The sequence below is a fragment of the Barbus barbus genome (genome assembly GCF_936440315.1).
Source record: "Barbus barbus genome assembly, chromosome: 11".
Taxonomy (NCBI): domain Eukaryota; kingdom Metazoa; phylum Chordata; class Actinopteri; order Cypriniformes; family Cyprinidae; genus Barbus; species Barbus barbus.
The window spans coordinates 23,261,433-23,287,407 of NC_136739.1; the positions used below are offsets into that span (position 1 = coordinate 23,261,433).

The following is a 25,975-nucleotide window of genomic DNA, read 5'->3' on the forward strand; positions in this document are numbered from 1 at the left end:
GAGCGCATCTCATGGTCTGCTCTCCCCTCTCTGCAGGACATCTACCTCAAACGCTGCAAAAGTAGAGCTGTCAAAATCATCAAGGACTCTAATCACCCTGGTAACCGTCTATTCACTTTGCTTCCATCTGGTAAGCGCTTCCGTAGTCTGATGGCAAAAACTGAGACTTAGAAGGAGCTTCTTCCCCCAGGCCATCAGGCTCCTAAACTCTAACTCTGTGTCATAACATCACTTGACTCCATGTAAATATCACTATATCAGTAAGCTATTCATAATTTTTTCTACCTCATATTGCTGCTATTTAAATACCCTGTACAACTTTTTTGCACATTCTTTTGCACATTCCTCTTATGTTACTATTTAAGTCAACAACATACTGACCTGCACATTTATATATATATTTATATTTTTTATCTTCTATTTTATTTTATTCTACTTTTCTTTTTCTTAATATTTGTATACTATATAATTGCACTGCCCTTGGAGCAGACCTGACTTACATTTCACTGCTGGTTATACTCTGTATAATTGTGTATGTGACGAATAAAAAATCTTGAATCTTGAATTAATATGAGGAGGTTTAAAAGCACCCTTTAACATGCCAATAAGTGGCACTACAAATATGAATGCTCTGTAAATGAACAGTGCAACTGTGTGTCAGATATCTCTATTTAAAGAGTGTAACTGACATAAATTACTTCTCTTGTTAAAGGGATTTAAACCGACTGTTGAAGTGTTGCAGAACATCATATGAATGACAAACTAAAGGGCCAATCAAAAGCCAAAATTAGCTGCAACTGCTATTATGATACTGATCTGTTTTATAGGCTGAACTCAAATGTCTGACAGGTTATTCATTCCAAAAGGTTACAATGTGAGAATTAAAGTGTCAAACTGGACAGAATGACAGTCCCCTGCAGTATACTTGGATTAGCCCCTGTGTGGAGCATATATGACTCAGAGAACAAACAGTGTGTGTCTTATGTCTAAATGACTCCATGTTGTGTTGCAGCCCTAAAAGCAAGCCATTATTGTGCTATTTGAGCATAAAACAACAGAAAAAGTCTAAATGGAATCTGATTTAGCTCTTGGGAGCTTTTATAATGCACATGCTGTAAAAACAACTTAGTGGAAAAGATGGCCTCTCCTGAAATTACATCAGTTAATGCTTCCAGGAATTAGTCATTTGTTCAAACTCATTCAGAGGCCTGCATACGACTTTAAATAAACTGTTCTCCTCTTAATTTTTCAAGGACGCCTGATACATTGGCTGCATAAAATTTGAGTGTTGATGGTGTACAAAGATTAAGAGCTTGTTTGAATAGACAAAATCTTAGTGGAGGGGGCACTAAACATCTGCGATTTGTCCTCACATACACCTGAAGTACTCGTCTCTTCTCAGCAAATGGACTCATGAGAAGCTTCTTCGTGCTCCTTGTTTCTATTGCGGTAGGTATTGAGAATCTATCACTGTGCAGATGTTGCCAAAGGTTTCTAGGGGGTATTCCAATTTTTCACCTCTGAGACTTTTATAACACTTGCAAGGCTTATAGGAGAAACTCAAACTGTTACCTAGGCAACTGCTGCAATACTTGGAGATAAGTTAACAACCTCAGCAACCTTAACTATTCAGTGAAATCCAGTTCAACATCACAAGTCATCTCGAACTTCTCGAACATTGTTCTTTGCTTCTGGTTGCTAAAATTATTCAAATGAAACGCTTAATGCTATGTTCTGATTATTTGTGTCATTTAGCTCATAATTGCTAGTGGTCTTGCTTGTTTTCATTCAGAGGAAGAAGTAAATGTTGCAGCACAATGCAAGTGCTCCCTCAGTTGATTTTATATGATATTGCATGTCCTTGCACAGTCAAGGTGTGCTTTGCTTTATATATCATTAATTTACATATACATTTACATCAGCAATAACCCACAAGGTTATTAGTGACCGTTTTTTTTAAGAATTCTCAGTAAAGTTGTCCTAATATAATACAAAGTATACAGTTTTTCAATTAATCAGATTATCTGTAATATCAATTGAGAATACCTTTAAATTCCAATTAAAGTATTGAAATTTGACCTGAAAATTTGAAATATTTAAAAGTTTTGAATAAAACTTTGATGTTTGAAGGTTAGGTGTGACAGAAAGACAGACAGATAGATACCGTGGATGGATGGATGGATGGATGGACAGACAGACGGATGAATGAACTGATGAAATTCAAAGAAGTCAATACTGTTTTAATGTTTTACCTTGAAAAGCATTTTTAAAACAAGCCTAATTCAAAATTGGATGGATGGATGGATAGATCGATGGACGGGCAGGCAGATTGACAGATATTTTTTCAGTACTGAATTTTGCAAAACCCTGGTAATTCTTTAGACTTTTACTGCAAGAACATATCAATGTTTGTGCACTTCTTATGAACCAGGATTGCTGTGCTGTTGTTGAGTAAGGGATCTCATACAATACATGTTGTATGAAAGATGTGCTGAGTTAGCTTAAGCACATCTCATGAGACTAAAAATGCTAGGCTTCTCTCTCCTTCTAACCAAAGTCTGACAAGACAACAATATTTTACTAAACATAAATAGTCAAAATCTATTTAGAGTCTACATAGAAATATGGATCAAGCGCCATTTCAGCAATAAAGAGAAGAGCTGCCTATGAAAGAGCATCTACACCTGATCTACCACAAGGTTTAGCTATTATATTTCACTCATTGTGGTCTCATGCTGCCCTCTGCAGGAAACTGCAACATCCCTTTTCCATTCTTGTGCATCCTTGCACTTTTCCTCAACAAAAACAAATGCATATTCACAGATAAATTATGAATTCCTTTATCAAAGAGCACCAGAGGCAAGAACATCAAACATCTAAGAATTTTTTTGATGTTTTTGCCTCTGCTGCTGTTTTCTGTTTTCTAGATTTCAAAAGCCTAAATATTATTTTATTGACTTTTTTGCATATTGCACAAACTAGATGCAGACACAAATTAGACAGGAAACTACAAACGCATAGAAAATGCACAATGATAGTCTAGAGATTTACGGTTATAGCATGGGGTCCAAATTCTGATAAAATATCAACAATTGTTAAACTATTATTTACAATAAAACGTTAACGTTACTTAGTTAATTAGCTACCACACCATTTTCAGACCCAGTAATAACCTTTTGAATTGTGAACCAAAGTAAGAACTAGCTAATTACTAACACCTTTACTGTCACCGTTTAAGAATATTAAGAATATTCTGCACAGCTTCAGTAGCTCAACTGGTATAATATTTTGCCAGGTTTGATTTACATGGAAAACAAATACTTAATGTATTTACTGCCACAGAATATAAAAAGCTATCTATCTATCTGGCTCGAAAAAGTTGAAATATAACAAACTATATTAGCCTAAGCCTAATATATATATATATATATATATGCAATGATATTGTAGCTTTGGTCAAACCTGTAGAGAAGTTGTGAATGTGAATTCAGTAGGATGACACTAGATGCCGCTCTGTTCTTGTAGATACAGCGACAGATGAGCGAAGAAGTCTTGGGGTCCTGTTTCAAGTGTTTCTGGGATACTGGCGGACTGACTGTTCCCTGAATGTCATGGCGACCAACAGCGAGCAACTTTCCCGAGGTTTCATAACTGATACAAATCAAGAAGTCCACAACACAAGTGAGTATATGTGGGTGAAATATTTCTCAAGAATTCTGGCGGAGTAATTTAAGAATACGATGGGAATGACCGAGCTGCGCGGTTTGTTTGTTGTAAAGCCTGTTGCGAGTAGGATGCTAAGCTAATACAAGCTAACGAGTCTTTGTCCGCGTGTCCGTGAGACGCGTATCCAGCCGTGTTTATAATGCATCATTACTTTTTACGCCCACATAATTTAATATTATTGCACCAAATGGATTGATTATATTGTATCTGTAAATGAGCAGGCAATGCCGTTTCAGAGCACGCTTGTCGAGTTAGCCTTTGTGGGATGCGCGTGTTGAGTTAGCCGCGCGGGAGCGCATCTCCATTCTGTCTTTTGAATGAAACAACGTGGAAACAAACACGTACTGAAGTACTATATGTGCTTATATTAACATTAGGCATGGTTACGTTGTAATGAAAATGAAACGTTCACAAAAAGATGTTGTCTGTCCATAAGGTGCATAAAACCAAAACAATCAACTTGTCTCGTGCGCCCTCTTAACCGTGCTAGCCAGTTTGCTTAACTGCATCTAGCATCCATGTAATGTAGTAATATTTTTATATGTGTGCTTCTGAGTCTGAGTGGCCGTTCGTAAAAACTGCACCCATTGAGTTACATTTGTTCCTAAGGTGGTGCTAGTTGTTACCGTCGGTTGTTTACTTATTTACAACATACGTTGTAAGTTACTAGGTTAACTGTTAACGTAACAATTAACTTGGTAATCACTAGTGTCAACAAACAAGAGGAACATTTTACACATTCTAAGAGTTCAAATAAATTAAGTTTTAAAAATTATTATTTTTTTAAAGCAGGAATAGACTTTTGGAGCCAAATTGGTTTCCATGGTAACGTTAAGTGATTTTTAGGGTTAGTAATTGGGTGTGGTACCACTTATGATTTTCCATGATAACTATAGTTGTGTATATATTGGGACATATATTTCTAGCCATCATAGTCAAACAAATATAGGTAGATAAAAAAAAAAAAAACCTAGCATTACTGTATTATCTGTTATTTTGGGTAAAACTGATTTTTAAAAAGCGGTGACGGCCAGTAGTTAATAATTTTTTGTAATGCTTAGGGGTAATTTGTTTGAATGACTGAAAGTGATCAGAAGACCTTGAGTTGAGGGATGAATTTTTAATCAGTCCAGTTTACATGACCAGTTCTAAAAGTAGAGAAATTCCAGTCATCGTTCTATAGAAGCTCTGTCATTTAAAATGTACTTAATTTGGGACACATTAAGAGCCACTATCCTAGTCACACTGATTCAGTGTCCTACTGCAGCATCAACAATTATATAATAATCAGGCAGGCCTGATTCAGTGGTTGAAGTCATCTTTTTTAATCGTGTGAGAATCAAAAGTGATTTGCCAGGCTGATGTTATTATGCAACAGCTCTGCTGATTGAGTACAAAGAAGACAAGTGGGTCAGATATTATGTAACAAGCCCATAAAACATCCTCTCATGTCTTAATATAAGATGCATTATAAGCATTTTTATTATTTTCAGAGCACAACATTAAGGTTTTTGGCCCAGTAATTCAGATTTGTACTTAACATATTTTTACTGGCTGCTTTGCATTTATTATTATTATTTTTTTGCAATGTTTCTATATATCAAAAATATTTTTTTATTGTATTTTAATGCATATTATGTTTTCTTTACTAAAACACAATATACTGTAAGAGCTGTATAACTCTATAGAGGGATAATTTCATAAATACACTTCAAAAAAACATGCTGGAAAGAAATGGTATATGGTGATTTGATTTATTTTCTGCCCATTCAAACTGATGCTTACAAGACTTGCAGAATCTCACTGCTTTGGTGACATAAGCAAAATTCACAACAACAATGCATCACAGAATACAAAATGTTTGCATAAAACATTTGATCACCACCATCCTTTTTTTGTGGTGTTTTTGGTTGGTTGAATTTATATGTATTTGTTTTTCATTTCAGAGTGAAAACAGAGGGTTAACGCATTTCGTGTCCGATTTACAGAGCAAAGACTACAGAAATAATCACAAAAATTAAGACTGGGATTCAGTTAAATCAGTTTTTGAAATGGAGTGTGCCGTAAACACCGGTCCTGGTAAGTTACAATGTTTTAATACTTTATATACTGCCACAAACAGTTTTAGCATTGTGCTTTAATCATGTGGAAAGTTGCTAATGGCACATTGATTGTTGGTACAAGTGCTTTCCATGTTATCATATATTCAGGCATTTTCAGAAGTGTCACATTATGAATTAACCTGACAGCTTCTGACCTCTCCAACATTTTTCTCTCAGATAACTTGCCTGATATTCCCAGTATATGTATTTAGATATAAGTGTGATATTTGGGATTCGGATATTATAAAGTTATCTGTGTCAATTTTTTACATATAGCTATGTCTACATTATAACTTTCTTATAACTGTTAGAGATCACTTCTTTCATGCTGTAGTTATTACATTCTCATAAATATGTTTGTAAACATTGTATGTTACCTCTACAGATGATGAACCATCTGACACTGCTGTTCCGTTTGAAGTCATTACTGTAAAGGATGGGAGTGAGACCCCAAAAAAGAAAAACAAGAAACATAAGAAACACAAAAGTAAGAAAAAACGCAAGAAGCGCAAGGGTGAAAAGGAGAGTAGCTCTGAATCTGGAGTAGAGTCAGATGGCGATTCCCAAACAAGAACGAGGTGAGAGGTTTAGCTGCTTTGCAACGCTGAATGTTTTTTTTTCTTGATGCTTTTAGATTCTTTTAAATTAAAAGCAAATATTTTCCTTTTTTACAGCGTGAAAAAAGATGGCTCATCTAACCCTGAGGCTGATGATCATGCAAATGCCACAAAAAACTGCATGGAAGGTATGTCCATGTTTCCTCGATTAACAGACGATCTAGCAAGTTATATTTATGCACAATTTGAAACCGATTTACTGTGAGTTTTCATTTGAAATTTGTAAAGTGAAAGCACATTATATGTGTCTTTACAGACCTCAGTGATGTGGAAGCTGATGCCAAGGTTAAAAAGCAGAAACATCGTGTTGGGAAAAAGAAGAAAAAAAGAAGACGGAAAGAGGAGGACAAGCAGGAGAAAAAGTCCTCATCTCGCTCAAGATCGGCAAGTACCTCAGCATCAGGGTCAGAATCAGAACCAGACTCCAAACAATCACAAAAATTGCAGGTGACATCTTTAAAGTTGGACGGGAAGTCACCTATCGCTGTAGCTACATTTCCAAAAGAAAAATCTAAAGATGACGCACCCCAATTGGAAGATAAAAAGAGAGAAATGACTTCAGATCACACTGAAGAAGAAGGAAGTTTAAAATTAGAAGGGATAAGACAGATGTCTCCTGAGACTGCACATGCACTAATTGCAGAGAGGGACATAAAAGTGGAAGCTGTTGGTGAACATGAAAGTTTTAGTAAAGCGCAAGAACTTCCTGATATAATTCCTAAGCAAGAAAATGTGCACAAAGAGCAAGCTGTGCAGAAGGACATCTCAAAGGAAGCAAATGGGAATCAGAAAGAAAAGAAAAAACTCTCCCTCTCCAGGTCAAGGTCACAATCGCTATCAGACACTAAAGGGAAAAAATCTAAGCACAGTCGCTCTAGAACTCCAAAACAGTTATCCAGTAAATCAGGACGTCATAATGATAGATATTCTTCAAGGGACAGGTCTGTGTCTGCCTCTGGTGGGAAGGATCGAACAAAACGAAAAAGCTCAAGGTCTCCCTCAAAACGGTCACCATCTAAAGTAACAAAGAAAACTGGACGCAGGTCAAGGTCGCTCTCAGGGAGAAGAGCATATCGCTCCGACTCAAGGTCCCGCACAAGGAACAAAAGATCGAGGACTAGGTCTCCACGACGTGGTCATCGCTCAAGATCTAGGTCAACTGGAAGACCAAGACGTTCACGCTCAAGATCAAAACAACCTATTTCTCGGCGGAAGAATCGGCACTCAAGATCACGGTCCAGATCTGTACGGAGAGGAAGACACTCAAGGTCCCGCTCTCGAAAGAGGACGCCTGTTTCTCGGGTGAGGCGGTCCAGGTCTAGATCTGTCAGAAGAGCAAGGCGAACACGCTCAAGATCCGTTGTGATTCTTAGGCGATCTAGATCACGCATAAGAAAAACCAGAAGATCTAGATCAGGATCCGCTTGTAAAAGATCAGGTTCAAGAAGCCCAGGATGTCGAAGTAAGTCTCGGTCCCCTCAACGCTCCAGGCCCTCTGAGTCACGTTCTCCTGCAGCCCGTCAAAGGAGGTCAAAATCTAGGAGCCCTCATAGCACAATGTCAGAGTCAATATCTCCTCAACGACATAAAAGATCAAAGTCACGGACATCTTCACATAATTCAAAGTCTGAATCCCCAAAATTAAGAAGAACTAAAAAGCAAAAAAGCAAACGGTCAAGGTCAGTTTCTCAGAGACGCACATCAAGATCTATTTCCGGGGACCGACAGTCATCAGATAGAAGTATATCCCCTACCAAGAAAGCACACTCTAAATCTCCGACTAAAGAGGAAACGTCCTTAAAGGATAATAGTTCAAAAGAAACCTCAGAGACTAAACCGCTAATTTTGGATGCTGTGGAGGAAAATTTAGAAGTAAAGGGGACAGCAGAGTCAAGTCGATGGAAACCAGTGACTACTGAATGTGCATCTGTGCAAAATCCATCAAATGAAGACATAACATCGTCAGAATGTGACACACAAATAAAAAAAATCAAGGAAGAGCCTGAAAATCCCTCTGAATATGAAGGAAGACCAGACCGATCCAGATCTTTGTCCTCAGAGCCAATTCCTCAGTGTGGTACTGCAAGATCAGATGAAGATGATCGATCAGGGAGCTCACGATCACCTTCACCAAGTAAAGTAAAAGAATCAAAGTCTTCCATCAAAACGTCACCTGTTCAAAAAAAGCGCTCCAGATCAGTTTCGTCCACACAGAAAAGGCGATCCAAGTCGAAATCTGTTAGTAGCAAGAGGAGGTCAAGGTCTCCTGTAAGAAAACGTAAGTCCAGGTCTCCCTCACATAGTCGTAAAAGGAGGACAAAATCTCGATCACCTGCTCGGAAAAGAAGATCAAGATCAACCAATCGAAGGGCAAAATCAAGATCGAAATCTCACACAAGAACAAAGCGCTCAAAATCAAAATCCCCCAAGCGGAAACGGTCAAAGTCTAGATCACCAGCTCGAAAAAGGAGGTCCAAGTCCCGTTCCCCTGCTAGAAAGAGAAGATCTCGTTCACGGTCAAGAGCCCGTCAGTCACGATCCAGAAGATCACGCTCTGTTTCACGTCGGAGGAGACCAGCATTTCGTGGACGATCTTTTGATAGACGTGATCGATGGAAACGTGAACCAAGCCACTCACCAATTTTGATACTCCGTAAGAGGAGGTCCACCTCAAGATCTCGACGTAGTTCTAGCAAGACGCCACCACGTCTGACTGACCTAGGTAAATATACTCTTTGCTTGGCTCCCCTTTCTTGTTAGCATAAATAATATTAAAGTTGACTTCAAAACAATAGCAAGAAATGTCTGTCTACATAACTTTCTTTAATTGCTGCTTCAAACAGATAAAGATCAACTGTTGGAGATTGCGAAGGCTAATGCTGCTGCAATGTGTGCTAAAGCCGGAATGCCCATACCTGAAAGTCTCAAGCCGAAGGCAATTCTACAGTTACCTCTGCCAACCCCAGCTCCAGCCCCCTTGTCTTTGCCTCTGCCACTGCCTGTACCCAATTTACCTATGAATCTGCCCATGGGTATACCAGGTATGCCTGCAATGCCAAACATGACAATGAATGCTGCCATGGCAAGTATGACTGCGGCGACAATGACTGCTGCTCTCTCAAATATGGGTGCCCTGGCCTCTATGCCCCCGATGCCCCCACTTCCTACCATTACCAACAAGCCCCCTTCAACACCCACACCTAATCTGGCCAGTATTGAGGAGGTAAAGAGGAAAGTGGCTCAACAAGCTAACAGCATTAGCATCAAGGAGTTTACAGAGGTGAGATGTGTTTGTGAACTGCTATCCCAGTTGCTCAGTGAATCATAGATTATATGTACGTATACTGGGTTCAGTAAGATTTTATTTTGTAAGAAGTTAATACTTACAGTTGAGGTCAAAAGTTTACATCCCTCTTTCAGAATCTGCAAAATTAATTATTTGTCCAAAATAAGGGGGATCATACAAAATGCATGTTATTGTTTATTTAGTTCTGACCTGAATAAGAGAGATGTTTACAAATAGTCCACAAGAGAAAATGATAGTTTAATTTAATAAAAAATGACCCCATTCAAAAGTTTACATCCCCTTGATTCTTAATACCATGTTCTTACCTGAATGATCCACTGCTATGTTTTTTTTGTTGTTGTTTAGTGATAGCTGTTCATGAGTCCCTTGTTTGTCCTGAACAGCTAAACCGCCTGCTGTTCTTCAGAAAAAGCCTTCAAATTCTTTGGTTTTGCAGCATTTTTGTGTATTTTAACCCTTTCCAACAATGACTATGATTTAGTAAGGCTATTACTAAATTAAAAAAATATATGATATTTTGGCAAAATAAGAAAAATGTACACCTCCATTCTGTTCAAAAATTTATATTTATACTTAATACATGGTTTTTCCTTCTGGAGCATCTGTGAGCATTTGAACCTTCTGTAATAGTTGCAAATGAGTCCCTTAGTTGTCCTCCGTGTGAAAAGATGGATCTCAAAATCATACAGTCATTGTTGGAAAGGGTTCAACACACAAAAATGCTGCAAAACCAAAGAATTTGAAGGCTTTTTCTGAAGAACAGCAGGCAGTTTAGCTGTTCAGGACAAACAAGGGACTCATGAACAACTATCACTAAACAAACAAAAAAAAAAACACAGCTGTGGATTACTCTGGTAAGAACACTGTATTAAGAATCGAGGGGGGTGTAAACTTTTGAACGGGGCCATTTTTTATAAATTCAACTATCATTTTCTCTTGTGGACTATATGTAAACATCTTAAATGTTCAGGTCAGTACTAAATAAACAATAACATGCATTTTGTATGATCCCTCTTATTTTTGGTAAATACTAATTAAAGGGATAGTTCACCCAAAAATTATAATTCTATCATTAATTACTCATCCTCATGTTGTTCCTTACCCGTAAAACCTCCGTTCATCTTCGGAACGCAAATTTCATATTTTTGAAATATAAAAGATATTTTTGATTAAATCTGAGAGCTCTCAGACCCTCCATAGACAGAAAAGGGTCCTTACACGATCAAGTTCCAGAAATGCATCAAGGAGATCGGTAAAATAATCCATGTGACATCAGGGGTTCAACTGTAATTTTACAAAGCTACGAGAATACTTTGTGTACAAAAGACAAAAAAAAAGACTTTATACAAATTCGTGTCCTCTGCATCACCCTAGCACCATTTTGGAGAATATCCGCTGGACAGAAACTACGTACACTCTTCTGTGTTAGCTGCATACCGGATGTGCTGTTGTTGTTCAAATCAAAGCGTAAATATGCGTAGAAGATGTATCCGTGCGATGCGGCTGACACAGAAGAACGTACACAGTTTCCGTCCAGTGGATATAATCCAAAATGGAGCTACGCTGACGTAGAGGAGACGAACCGTTGAATATAGTCGTTATTTTTTTTTCTTTGCATACAAAAAGTATTGTCGTAGCTTCGTAAAATTACGGTTGAACCCTTGATGTCACATGGATTATTTTACCGATCCCCTTGCTACGTTTCTGGACCTTGATCGTGTAAGGAGATTTCATCAAAAATATCTTAATTTGTGTTTCGAAGATGAACGGAGGTCTCACAGGTTTGAAACGACGTGAGGGTGAGTAATTAAGGACAGAATTTTCATTTTTGGTGAACTAATCCGTTAACATTTTGCAGATTCTGAAAGGGGGTGTAAACTTTTGGTCTCAACTGTATTTATTTGACATGGATGCATTAAATTGATAAAGTGACAGTAAAGACTTTTATATTGTTGGAAAAGATTTCCATTTCAAATAAAGGCTGTTCTTTTGAACTTTATTCTTCAAAACGAATCCTGGAAAAAGTCTATTACTGTTTCCACAAAAATATTAAGCAGTACTGCTGTTTTCAACAGAAAAGACTTGTTTCTTGAGCGCTAAATTATCATATTAGATTGACTTCTGAAGTATCATGAGACACTGAAGGCTGGGCTAATGGCTGCTGAAAATTTAGCTTTACCATCTCAGGAATTATTTAAAAAATATATTCAAAAAGGAAATGTATTAATTTTTCACAATAATACTGTATTACTGTACTTTTGATCAAATAAATGCAGCCTTGGTGAGCGTAATACACTGATTTTTAGAACATAACTTACCAAGCCAAAACCAATCCTTTTATTATAAGTTCTAATTTTTTTCAAATCATATATATTTTTTTTTAGAAATGTAAACAGATTGCAGAGAGTAAGGAGGAGATGAGTATTGCACGGCCTCATGTATCAGATGACGATGATGATGAGACACGGGTGAGTATTTATGCTTAAAGCAGCAAAAGTATGTGCAAGTGTTGAAACAAAATGAATGGTGAAATTGTTCTTGGCCAAAATTTTAATTGCAGTTTTATTGATTATTTATTTAATCATGTTCTGTCGTTTTGAACTAATTTAAACATTTTCTGTCTTGGTTGCCGGTATTTACCTCTTGTTTTATGTTTTTAACTATTTTGCAGTAACCCACTATCCTTCTGCTGCATCTCGTATATAGTCCTGATGATGAACACCTGTGGCTCGCATTTGTGAAAAAGGATGATCTCTGTCAGAGGATTGCATCCGTCATGTAAATTAGGCTTTTGTTTGCTCACAGGAGAAGGACATTTGAGCATCTGGACACTTGAAGCTACATTGATTTCAGTTATCATTAAATTGTTAGTTGTTGGAATAGCTGCAAGCTACAGGAATCTTTTTTTTTTATTACCATAGACTAAAAACTACCATATTAGACCATTCAGTATGTCTAAGGAGGTAAAGTGTAAAACAGACATAGTACCTACCCAGACTGACAGTGAAACATTTCGCTTTCAAGGCTTGTTTTTACCTTCACTACACATGGTGCCTCTTGATACCATAAAGAAGGACCCTCTGGTAGATTAAACTCAGATTTATAGGTGTACCTAAAAGAAAAAGAACAGATTTTGGGGTGCAGTTTAGATCACGTCAGGTCTGTTGGTACACACTTTCAGAGCTTTCTGTTAACATACAGATACATGATTATTTTAGGAGTATTTTTTTTCCTGTCTCTTAAAATTTATGAAGTGTTAATCACTTGTTTAAATACATTGGTGAAGAGAATTGTTTGTTCCTTAACACTTTTGTGAACTTTTAAAGCAAATTAAATGTTGAGGTTCAGAGTTGTGGCTGTACTTGACTGCTATATAACAGATGATGTTTGCATTGATGTGCATTGTAAGGGTTCTGACCATAGTCTTTCTTTTAGTTACATTGGTTAAACCTTGCTGTGCTGCTTGCCAGTAACTGACATTGTGGTCTGTCTTTATCTAAAAAAAAAAATCACAGAAAATGTCACTCATTGATGAGACTAAGGGTTTCTTTTCTCATTTTTAGTGCATCCTTGTAAACGACAGACCATGATGCAGTTGTGTGGTATACAATGCTGTTTTATCTTTGTGACTGAAATATTTGACCCAGCATTGCTGCAGGGTGGGATGCTGTATTTTCAGGAGTGAGAATGTCACCCATAACTATTCTAGATAAGGGGGATTAAAATGCATGTGATTTGCAAAAGATTGTTTAGACATGTACTGTATATTGTGTAGGTGTGCATTTTGTCCGTTTTTTTTACCTCTCCCCTCCACTGTGTTCTATGGTGGAGACCACTTTACCAATTTATCTAAAAAGAAATGTGATGTCACAGCTCCTACTAATTCACTTAAAAATATTTAACTCTTAAGATCGACACATAAAGATTAATGGTTAAAAAGAGTGTTCAACATGATGGGATGTTCCAAACAGCTTTAGATTTGGCACTGTATTGTCCAAATTTAAGTATTGTGAATTATAATATTTCGTTTTGCCGTTATTGTTCATTTTAAGGGATGGTTCACCCAAAAAATTAAAATTGTCATCATTTACTCACCATCATGTTGTTCCAAACCTGGATGACTGACTTTATGCAGAACACAAAATAAGATTTTGAAGGTTTGGATAAACATGAGCATGAGTAAATGATGACATAATCTTCATTTCTGAATTATCCCTTTAATTATAAAATGTATGAAATGAATATGGCCATGTTGAAGTCTCCTTAAGGATAGTATGAAAAAAGTTCTTCTGCATCTAAGGTACCAGCCCACATTCCTTGCATAAATGTGAAACATCCTCTGTTTTGACAGCATTTTTATCCTTTCCATCACATTGTGAAATATAATGGCACACACTTTGTATATAATGCAACTTCAAATATTAAAGGAAACAATCTACATGACTTTTGAAAATGTGTTTTCTTTTCTAATCAGTTATATTGTAAAAAATCTAAATTTAAATCAAAATAAATTATGTACCAGTGATTAACAACGTTATAAGTCCTGTATATTATCAAGGACAGCATATCTTTAGCTACTTAGTACATCTCTTTTCAGGTAAATGTAAAGTCTATATTATACAAAACCTTTCACAAATGCTTGCATGTCAAAATTTTGTTCATTCGGTAATTTTTAGCTCTACAATATCAACAAATGGAATTGCTATCTGTTTGAGAGGCCCGACTAGAGCTTATATTGTATTTAAAAGATTACACATTTTAGTGTACAACTTGCTTCAATTCTGAATAAGACAAACACGTCCTGATAATTTGATTCAAAGGACGATTCGTCTTTCGAATAGCAAACTTAATAGCCGTCCAGTGTGCAATTCATAGAAGGAAAGTAAACGGTCAACCCATAATTAGTTAATAAAATTCCCCTCTCAGTGGTTTAAATCATATTTTATGCAACTTGTTTCTATACTGCAATTACCGCCCCCTGCTGGAATAAATGAATATGTCGAAAAAGGAAACGGGAAGTTGACGAATTTTAACGTCGATTACTGCTTTCTGAAAAATGAAGGGTTGTGAAATAAGGTGACTTATTTTTTTTATCACACTCAGGTTAAACAGGTTCAAGTTAAAAATAACAATTGAACACGTCAAAGTGAGCGTGACTCGTTTAAGGGTAGTGACATTTTCATACGGAATTGACAGATAGCTTAGCTTGTCACGACATATGATTATCACCAGTTCTGTAGGAATTAAACTTATTTTACGACCTGGACAGTAACGTTAGTTTCCTATCTGTTCCCATATTTACATTATGCAGCGGTCGAATAATGACAGTGAGGCCACCGTGGACGTGCGCTTTACAGACCTGACTGATTCACTGGTGGCCTGGAAAGTTCCTGTGGATGTTTTTGCCATTGAAACCCCATTAAGAGTAAGTAATATTGAATCCACACTCCTGTAGCCCTCTCGAGAATCATATTTAGGCCAGACATATATGTATGACCCGCGTACAGATGCATTTAAGGAATGAAATGTTCATATATTATTAAAACAAGTCACTGCATTGAATAACAAAATATCAAAGTAGCATATAAGTTATGTTAAAGAAAGAGTATCAGCACACTTTTTAAACAAAATATCTCACAAAACGCATTTTAGATTATTAAGCAATAGATCAACTGTATGGACTCTTTCTTGTCAAACATTTAGTGTACATGTCCATATTTAATGTGATGAACTACAGAAAAAATGTTTTAGACGCATCATTTGTTTACTTGGTTTGACATTGTGTTATCAAATGCAAAAAAAAAAAATGCATATTGGCTGCACATTCATATTGCAAATGTATTTCCACGTTGTCCAAAAGATGCTCTGTTGGATTGAGATCTGTTGACTGAACTCTAGAGATAACTTGCTTTGCGACATGGGACTTTATACTGCATAATCTTCACAGTAATCTTATTTAATGGGCCATAAGAAGATATAATCTTTTTCCTAATGATATGATGCAAGCATCAAATTTGAGGATTAGGCATTCGTTAGATGGTTGAACCTGAATGTCTGTAACTTGGAAAAGACTGCCTTTTTTTGTTGGTATAGTGTCACAACTAGTAACCTCTTAGTTTTTGGAATCTTTATGGAAATTTGGACATCAGTGGTGTGACTTCAGTTTCCCTAACACCATCTTTGTTCCTCATTGTAAAAAAGGAAAACAGGAACTTGTGGAAATAACATTGTCATTGTAAAAGTGTTTGAATCGATCCAGATTTTTTGTGTGGTTTTGTTCCATATCATGTATCAAAAAGAATCATTTAGCTGAATAGACTCTTTGTCCTGAAAGTGTAGCCTTACATACGTCCTCCATAATTTGTTTAACGTCAGTTTATGATGTATTGAAGTAGTAGCCGTGCTTTCAGGAAATGGAGACGTATTATATACCCGCTATGTCCCTTGAGTTTAGCTCTGAAATATTGAAGTGCTTTACAAGTCAAGTAGCTGAGTGAATAAACAAAGGAATAAATAACAAAGCATATCGCTCTCATTTGTTTGCCATTTTTCTACAAGATGATTATGACATTGCAGTGGTGACTAGGTGTTGTTTGTCTTGGCTGAAGAAATTTTCCACTTGACGTCACCTTTGTTGAGGTATTACACAAATCCTGGCCATCAGACAGCCTTAAGTCAAGTTGTAGACATTGTTATTATAATGTAGAGCAATTACCTGTTGTTTCTCCTGCCCTTTTTCATAAAGTTCAACTCAGAGATTGATTTACAACAGTGATGCACAACAGGTTTTTGTCAGTTTGTCTCATGATAAATTAGCATTTGTTAAGGAGATTTTGAGACGTAATACACAATAAAGCAAACACTTATGTCCAAAGACTAGAAGTTGTCTATAGCACAAGTAGGTTATTTTCGAGCTTAGGCAACAGGTTTCTGGTGTGTGCAGTTTTCCAAATAGGATGGAAACCTCGAGTTAAATGGAAATGGGATGAGAGCATAATAGTGATAGGAAAATAGTCTGCTGTTGAGAATGGAGAAAAAATGGAAAATCTGTTCCGTTGTGTTTTGCGATGTGGAAACAGGAAGCAAGTTCTAGGACACATATTACAATGCGGATGCAAATATGATTGGAGAAGAAGGTCATGTTACCACCATAGACTTATACATAGAGGTGGGGGGTCAGCCTCACAAATATTCAGTTAGAGGTCATTCAGTATAGTAGAGCTTTTCAATGGTAGATTCTCAAGTATATTGATCTCTATTCTTGAACACTTGAGCAATGTATGGAACTGGTGTAAATACCATAGGCTATATAATTGCATATCAATTAAATTGTGGGGATATTTACTCAAAAATGTAATGTTTCTTTCTTCTGTTGAACACAAAAGAAGAAATTTTGAAATGCGGGTTTCTGTCCATATGGACTTCCATAAGATGTTTTGATTAATATCGATTGTTTTTTGGTCATGCAGTGGAAGTTAAGGGTCATCAAAACTGCTTGGTTACGAACATGCTTCTTTGTTTGTTTGTTTGTTTTTCTTTAGAATACAGGTCGAAACTACTTTAGGAGGAGTAAATAATGACACATTTTTTTAATTTTTGTATAAACTGTTCCTTTAATTGTGGTAAGCCACTCATACACTTTAATTGGCTGCATGTTCGTACACAAGTTCCACTGGAACACACAGTTTCTTTTTGCATTTTCAGCAGTTCTTTGCTCGTATTTTGACGTGGCTGTTTTTTTTTTTTTTTTTAAACCTCCATAATGCAGATGATCATCATCTCTGCTCAGGTGAACAATCTTAATTTCAGAACTTATCATTGTGGTGTCATCACACAGGCGTAAACAAACTACTGCACAACACGCAGTTTTGTGATCCACCTGGAGCATGCTGCTTTTCCTCTGTTTAGGCGGTTTTCAACACAAGCTAATGGCAATTTAACATTGGATGAGGTCAAAAGTCTTAAAGGGACAGCCAAAAATCACTTTCTTGTCACATGTATCATACTCTTGGCTCACGATACACATCTTATTCAAGCTTACACATGTACAGACTAACAAGTTCTTGTCTATTGTCAAGCATTGAATTTATTTACTTCTTTTTTAGTTAATTTAGTTTCACTATTACTGGAATATTTTCCTCTGAATAATACAGTTTCACCGTCTAATTTTTCTGGAAGCAATAAATGTCAAAATTTGTTTTTTGTTTGAGGGGCTATTCATAGCCAGCTGGTTGTCTCATGATGAAAGAATCCACTTTGGTTGTTACTTTCTGTGGAAAGTCTGGAAGGAGTTTTGACACTTGCTGTGTGCGACATGGGCCCTTGAGTAGTCATAAACTCAGCTGGGTGTGTAGTCAGTGGAAAATGTAAGCTGTTCTCTTAAATGTGTCAGATGAATTGACATTCCCTGAGCAAACCCATTCTGATATCATAACCTAAGCTAGGGTCTTGTAAACAAAACACTGACTCATTTAGAAAGTTGGAACCCACTTCCTGAATTGGTACTTCAAAATATGAAGTGTGCCATTTTAAGTGGACAAGTAGGTGATATCAGCCTGTTGAAAAGTCATGCTCATAGTTACTGAAAACTTGATATGGAGCCAAGTCCTGACCTTAACCTCAGGTCAGTTTTGACTATTATTATCTTGCTCTTTGTACCTTGTGCCATGACCCATATCCCACCTATACACACATTTCTTGATGATGACCACATTTGCCAAAGTGACAGCAGATGCTTTTATTTTCCATTACATTGATGGCAGATAATAACTAAGTTAATCATCATTAGCAAATTGCGGTCACCCAACACAGTTTGTTTGTGCTTATTGTGTCAAAGTGTTATTATTTGCATTTTATTATATTGTTTAATTATAACATTATTTTTTGTTCTACTGGCCACAACCCACAGTTCTGTGACCTATTTCTTGGGTTGAGAACTTCTGTTTAATAGTGTTAGCAATCCTTTAAATGTAGAGGATATGTTTACCTTGATATAGAATTACAGATAATCTCTGTGCATCAGATGCACCATCATCAGTTTCAGTATAGTTGTGTGTACACAGGAGACTGAGAGAATATGGATCATGTTTGTATTGCTTGTGAGACTCTGAGAAAATAACATCATGCAGACGTGTTAAAAATAAGCCAGATGTGATAACTGAATGCCACTTAAACAGATAACACTTAAAAAAGCTGCTCTTCAATAATAACGGGACAAATCCACTGCCCCTGGAGTCAGACAGGAGAAAACGAACACCCATGGAAAGTATGCTGTGGGGAGTGCTTGATAACACAGCTGCCCTTCTGCCCAGCTCAGCTGATTTAGATTTTCCATCATGATGGGAGGGGCAGCATGAAAGAGACCTACTGTGAGATAAGCGATACAGATCATTGTTTTACCACACTGCGTGTTCTGAAATGGTATGACTGAATCGAGCAGAAATTGGCCGAACTGGATCTGAGCTGCATGGAAAGCAGTGGCGCATAGTTTCCAAGACATGCACTCTCAGGGTGTGTGTGTTTGTGAGTCTGTGATTAGTCAGCAGAGCCATTCGTTTCGGTACAGAATGGGAAAGTGGGGTGGAGCCTGCAAGCCGAGTCACCCCTCCCCTGCAGTGGGTGGAGCCTGTTGTTGTGCAGCTGAGAGGTGCTTTTATATAAAAGGAGACGGATGAGTGAGCTGCAGTCTTACGAAGCTTTCAAGACTTTTGATCGGTGGTGTAGGAGCACAGACCATTCCAGAAGATTCTGTCTCAACAAAGCAGTGTCACATGACCACGCAGGGGGGGTTATTTTCTGTGCATTGCTCAGTTTGACCCATTTCCTTTGTGAAAACGCTCTAGGCTCTCTGCTGGTCTGAGAAGGACAGGAAGAAAAGCAGAAGCGAAGAAGGTGATTTCGAAGCATTTGTTTCCTGAAGCAGGCGTCATTCGTGTCCTCACGCTGGGGAAGGCAAAACGAACACGTCTCAGCCCCTCCTGCCCTTTACATTCTCTAACCTCTCAAGTCCTGCGGAGGATCCGTCAACGGGCTTCAGTCATGCACCTGAAAACCATGAAGTGTAACCCTTTCTGCCTTATCGCTTCCTTGGAGGATCTGGATATATTTAACAGACCTGAGCAAAGGGTAAGGCTTCATTGACATGGTGCCTTACAATATCAAAGTAGCTTTAAATGCTGGAAGTCAAACTGCTAGAAAGCCATGAATGAGATGATAGAACGGATGATAGAAAGCTATCCAACAGTTACTTGAATTCCTCATACGATCTCGTCTTTAGTGATACCAACTTGATTTGTGCTTTCAGTGTGGTTTGTGGTTGACTAAATGACCTAATTATGTATGAAATATGTATTTAGCTCATGATCTAGTTGATTGGTTGTGGTAGTAGTGGTTAGGTCATGGAATAAGATGCTGTGTGAACATTTAATGAGCATTTGGCTGGACAGTTTGGGGGTTTTGTATCTGACGTAAGCTCTTACGCACACTACACCTATGCACAATAGGAATAAACCAGGATTTGTGGATCATACTCTATTAAATCTCTGCATAGCTTGAAATGGTCCATCAGGACTATTTCTGTCAGGTTCGTTTGCGTGTTCACAGCATGCAGTAAGTCTCTGTTACCTTGGAAACCAATATCTTGCCGAGCACTGACAGACGTGGTCATTTTTAGGATGTGTATTAGATTAGTACTATGTGCGTCAGTACGGTTTAATATAGAAGCGTTTACTGAATATCAATCTGGCAGCATCCCCAAAAACAAGCTAAATGGATTCGGCACTATAATGTCTTTGAAGCGCAGGCTCACCACGGGGTGGTGGGTAATCTAGTGGTTTAGGCTTAAGGCTGGTTAGAAAGGTTGCCAGTCTGACTTAGAGCCTAAATGGGGGCACACTTAAAACCTGACCTCGGATTGCTCCACAGGCAATGTTTATTTGTGTGCTCCTGAGTCACATGCAAAATGTTCCTTTCTTAATTTCTGTTTCCATGAAGATGTAAAGTCAACTCTATTCACTTGAGATATTTTCTTCTCATCCACAGGCAAGTTTTGAGGATCTATTCCGTGCCTTCGACCGAAACGTTACTTTCCAGTTCTTTAAGAGTTTTCGTCGAGTGAGAATTAACTTCACCAATGCTCTGGCTGCTGCAGAGGCAAGAGCAAAACTGCACAAAAGTGACTTCAACGGCAGGGAAGTGCGACTCTATTTTGCACAGGTATGTCACTTTAAATGTAGGCTAAATATATATATATATATATATATACATGCTGCATATAATAAATTTATATTGTTGAATAATAATCATATTATTATTTTTTATTTTATATATATATATATATATATATATATATATATATAATTGTATAATGACCTCTAAACTGTAATGTATTTCCACTTTTGAGTCAGGGTTAACTTTGCAATAATGACCAACTTGACTGTGCGTTATTCCTTAAATATTACTGTTTATTTTATCACACCTGGATAGGGCTATAGTGTCCTGATTATTACAAAAAACTTATCTTTTTCCACCTTGTTTTCTTTCTAGTCTGTGCACATTGGCAGTCCACACCTGGAACCTCCTAAACCAGATAAGCAGTTCCTCCTGTCCCCTCCAACGTCGCCTCCTGTTGGTTGGGAGCAGTCAAAGGACGCCACACCTGTCATTAACTACGACCTTCTGTGTGCCATCGCCAGACTAGGGCCAGGTACGAAACGTGTTCCTAAATTTAATCCTTTTCTGAATGAATGAATGAATGATGCATTTATATAGAGCTTTATTGTGTATAGCTGTACACTCAAAGCGTTTTACAATCATGAGGGGTGGTCTCTCCTCAACCACCACCAATGTTCCATTCTTAAAAAAAAAATAGGTCGGTGCATAAATTATTAATTTAATTTGACCTGCTTTACACATCTAATAATAAATTCTGTCTGTTCGACAGGTGAAAAGTATGAACTCCAACCAGGAACTCCCACCACTCCCAGCGTGGTTATTCATGTTTGCGAAAATAATCAAGAAAGCTCAGGAAATGAGGAGGAAATGGATGGAGGCACAAGTCCACGTCCAAAAATCGTCCAGACCCGTCGACCAGAATACAGTCCCTCTGTCATGCAGTGAGCTTAGGGAAGCTCTCGTTGTGACATAATCTTTGCTTTACTATAACAGGACCCTCTTGGGATCTGCCATGACATGCAGTTGGTCCTCCAGACCACTATAGGACATCTTAAGACAGAACCTCAGCCCTGTGAGGAACGACATAACGTATATGTCCACCATCTCACAGGGCAAAGGGGTTCATTGCATGCATTCGATGGTAGAGTGACTAATTTTTCTGCAGGCTGGGGGTTTTCAAGAATGCTTTCGTTGGTAATTGTGGCCGTGGAGAACATGGGTCTCCTATTGTGTAGTGTTTTTGTATTTTGGGAAGCATGTTGAATCCCAGTGGGTGTAATAATATGATTAGTTTATTTCTTCTTAGTTTAGCTTGATATTTTCAGGCTCTTATTTAATGAATACTTGTGCGAGATTACTGGAACTAGAGTAAATGCTGACGATGAAGTAAATATTTTTGACATAAAATTTAGGGGGTGATTTTTCCCATTCATATGGCAATTGTAAGTCTCGTTCCACCATGTGCCTCAGCATGTTTCTAAATTACGAATCACGATTAAGTGCTTTCGTATACTCTTTTATTTTTTGTCTAGATGTATAGAGCTTTAGATTCAGTTATACAAGAGTCCACTGTTTTAACAGAACTGTCATTTTAATAAAACTGTCTTCTTAAAAGAAAAGACTCAAAATGGCCCAAAGTAGTTCTTTATCCGTTAGGATGTACTGAAAAGCATGGTCCTCAAATTCATGCACTTGAGTCATTTGTAGGACCATAACACTGTAATTAGTTTTGATGGAAGACTGTTACACACTTTACCAGGATGAACACCAATTGATTTTATTACATTGAGCTTAATAATGTATTTTTGATGCCTTTTACTGTTTGTTATGTCTGTATATAATGGTATATGCTGTTTTTTACTTTGTTTTGAAAATGTCACTGACTTGGCAATGGCTTGGGTGTTTGTCCTGTCATACATAAATAATAGCCATAACATGTCATTAAAATGTTTTTTTCTTCAAAGTCGTGTTATGTCCTTTTACCCTTTAAAAGAAAAAAAAAAAAGCGAAATTGTATTTTAGTCTGCAAAATTGTAAGTGTTCTGACTTTCAGCCCACATGCCTCTTGAGTTTTATGCATTTAGCCATTTTCAAAAGATGAGTCAGCGTTCATCCAGTATGCTGGTATCGCAGTAATGACGCAAGTCGAGGACTTTTCAAGGTGATGTCTCTTTTTTTTGCCTTGAAATAAAATCTGTGAGTCTCGAATGCCTGGCTGTCTCAATGTAAACCATTGTTCCCACTTGTGGAGTTATTCAACATGAAGGTCAAGCTGACAGAGTTGATAGAAATATCTACAGTCCCCAGTGACTCATGCTCATCTCCACCAACATATCCTTTAACTAGCTTGTTAAAGTCAAAAAGATGCATTCAAAAATATAATTATTTCCCACATTGGCATTTAATTAGGGCTGGGGCTGATCCGCGCAGGATCTGACCACGTCATTGGTTAGCTAGACTTATGTTCAGACCCAGACTTTCTCCATGTTGAAGCTGATGACCTTGACGTGTTTTAGATTCATTAAAGCTGTTGACATCTTGAGAGGACTGTATCCTTCTGAATAAGTCTCTCTCTGTTCATAATGGGGTGGAACCATGATCTCAGATGCTGTCCTGTCTTCCTTAGTGATTTTTTTTTTTCTTTCTAGAAGAGCTACAGGGAGACTAGCAGGAAAGATCTGCGACACTTTTTGTCTTCTTTTGCATTAAACGAAAACTTCCCATTACCACCAAAAACTATAAGGTATGTCTGTTATATTTATTTTATATTATATACCTTTCTCACCTGCTTAAATATCAATATCAGTTTGTACATTTATAATGGACTGCTTTGTTTTGACCATGAAAAATATTGAAAACTGCTTTGCTGCTTAATATTTTTATGTATAAAAAGAACTGCATTTATTTTTAAATATGTTGTAATATTATCAATGCCTTCAATGTCACTTTTGATCATTTTAATGCACAATTTCTGAATAAAAGTAAATTAAAAATAATTTCATTATTTAAAATTAAATGGAATTTCTTTAAAAAAAAAACAAACAAACTTTAAAAATGTCAATATATAATTACAAAAATTGGTTTAGCATTTAGATCATGAGAACCAATCTATTTAGATCATGAGAACCAAATTCAATCAAATGTGTTCAAACACTTGATTGGTTGTATATATTTGGCAATATATAAATATTCCTAAAAAATAAGCAAATGATGGATTCCATATCTGTATTTATATAGTGAGTTCAGTATCTATATCAACAGTGGGGAAAAATGCTAGAGCTGAACTACACAGATGTCCACACTCTGCTGGTATCCTGGTTGCAGCACTACATTAATGAGACATGGGTGGTGGGAGCAGCTCCGTATGCGCCACCACATCATCCACCTGTGCATCTGAGTGGAGCTCCGGTCCAAGATAAAGGTCATGGCATGATCTACATCTGTCTGATGGTGGGACTCTTTAGTTTCTTTACCTTTGGTATCATGTTCAGCTATATTCGCTCAAAGAAGGTGGAGAACTCACAGGATCCATATCATCAGTATATAGCTAAAGACTGGGCTAGTTTAGCCTCTCCTGTGGTCATCAGCAACCCAGCTGTGCTCGGACAGCTTCCAGGGTACAGCAGAAGAGAGCAGGAGCATGCTTAGATTACAGTTGGTGACTTCTGTCATTTCTATACAGAGTGTATGTTTGATTTTCTGCTTCATTAAATTGAAAAAATAAGTGTCACAGTTGTTCATTATGTCAAAAGTAAATCAAACAATTAAATTCTACAGTCAGTTTGGTTTTATAAATGCCACCGGGTCATCTCACCTGCAGTTTCATGGCTAGTTTACAATGTCCCAACAAACACAAACCTTAAACAGATGTGGGATTTTGTGGATCAGTGTGTTAACACTTTTGCCATTTGTCATAAAGGGATCATGTTCAATTGGCATTTATAACGTCATGGAATGTTTGAGAAGTCTAATAGGATTTTCCAAGAATACCTCACATACTTGATTATATATGATTGGCATGACAACTCCACAGAAACAAAATAATTACTGCCCTCTAGAGATTGTGGACAAAATCAGTAGTCTCATTTTTTTTATTTATTTTTTATTTGTAATTAAAATGAATTTGGAAGAAAAGAAAGTGATTTTAGGGCTCTTTGGGACAAATTATACAGTGTCAAAAAAGACCAAGCCTCCTTATTACTATACATAATTACTATATTACATTAATATATATATCTGCCAAATAATTCACTTAATTTGTTCATATTAATAATCGATATTAAAGATCTATTTCACCCCAAAATCAAAAAAAGAAAATAAAGAATTGTATATGTTTTTGTACATATATCTATATATTAATCAGAACAAATCTTTTTTTTTTAAATTGGTACTAATGAATTATTCTTGAGCACAAAATAATTTCAGAAGGATTATGTTACACTAAGTACTGGAGTAATGACAATTATGTTAATATTTATATATATATATATATATATATATATAAATATTAATGTAATATATATATATATAAAATAGAAATTTGGTTTGTAATAATATTTTATGTAATAAAAAATAAATGTAATAAAATAAATATGTTTTTAATATATGTCAGAGAGTCACCACAGTCACCGCAGTCTCCACTAACAACACTCACCAGATCCCAATCCCCTGATTTCTGATCACCGCCACCTGTCAGCACTAAACAGCAGCACTATATCCCTGCACTCCTCCCGTTCACTCACTGTCTGGTCTCAAACTTTCCATGTTGACTAACCAGACCCACTTACCTTTTGTCTACTTACCAGTTGCTACAGTGTTCCTATCCCTGTTCTCCACCACTCCACTGTTACCTCTGGATCCCCTGGAAAAGGAAAAAGGACATTCAAACTCAGATAAGCCCCTAGAGACATTCCCATTCCCCGCCTGCTTACCTGGACATTCTGCTCCTCTCCTTCCCCTCTGCTGCTACTCAATAAACCTGTTGATTGTATTGCACTTACCTCTGTGTCCATCTGCTGACAATGTGTGAATAGATAGATTTTTTTATTTTT

The 25,975-nt window shown here is 37.0% G+C and overlaps 2 protein-coding genes across 5 annotated transcripts; both read left to right on the top strand.

Annotated features, from left to right (window-relative positions):
- The first annotated feature begins 3,562 nt into the window (after window positions 1-3,562).
- On the top strand, window positions 3,563-14,200 carry LOC306877196 (uncharacterized protein). Of its 2 annotated transcripts, none has more exons than XM_079428785.1 (8): window positions 3,563-3,681; window positions 5,715-5,805; window positions 6,214-6,406; window positions 6,503-6,573; window positions 6,702-9,167; window positions 9,289-9,725; window positions 12,137-12,220; window positions 12,424-14,200. In XM_079428785.1, exons 2-8 carry the CDS (start codon window positions 5,778-5,780, stop codon window positions 12,424-12,426), a joined length of 3,282 nt encoding a protein of 1,093 aa, XP_079284911.1. In that variant the 5' UTR covers window positions 3,563-3,681; window positions 5,715-5,777; the 3' UTR covers window positions 12,427-14,200. The 2 variants fall into 2 exon arrangements, with proteins under 2 accessions (XP_079284911.1, XP_079284910.1); XM_079428784.1 differs by having other exon boundaries at window positions 3,568-3,681; window positions 5,673-5,805.
- Window positions 14,201-14,748: 548 nt separating this feature from the next.
- LOC306877197 (calcipressin-1-like) lies at window positions 14,749-23,130 on the top strand. Of its 3 annotated transcripts, XM_079428788.1 has the most exons (6): window positions 14,749-14,828; window positions 15,064-15,177; window positions 19,595-19,877; window positions 20,793-20,966; window positions 21,297-21,456; window positions 21,694-23,130. In XM_079428788.1, the coding sequence occupies exons 3-6, from the start codon at window positions 19,791-19,793 to the stop codon at window positions 21,867-21,869; spliced, it is 597 nt and encodes a 198-aa protein (XP_079284914.1). In that variant the 5' UTR covers window positions 14,749-14,828; window positions 15,064-15,177; window positions 19,595-19,790; the 3' UTR covers window positions 21,870-23,130. The 3 variants fall into 3 exon arrangements, with proteins under 3 accessions (XP_079284914.1, XP_079284912.1, XP_079284913.1); XM_079428786.1 differs by lacking the exon at window positions 19,595-19,877 and having other exon boundaries at window positions 14,749-15,177; XM_079428787.1 differs by lacking the exons at window positions 14,749-14,828; window positions 15,064-15,177 and having other exon boundaries at window positions 19,082-19,877.
- The last annotated feature ends 2,845 nt before the right edge of the window (window positions 23,131-25,975 follow it).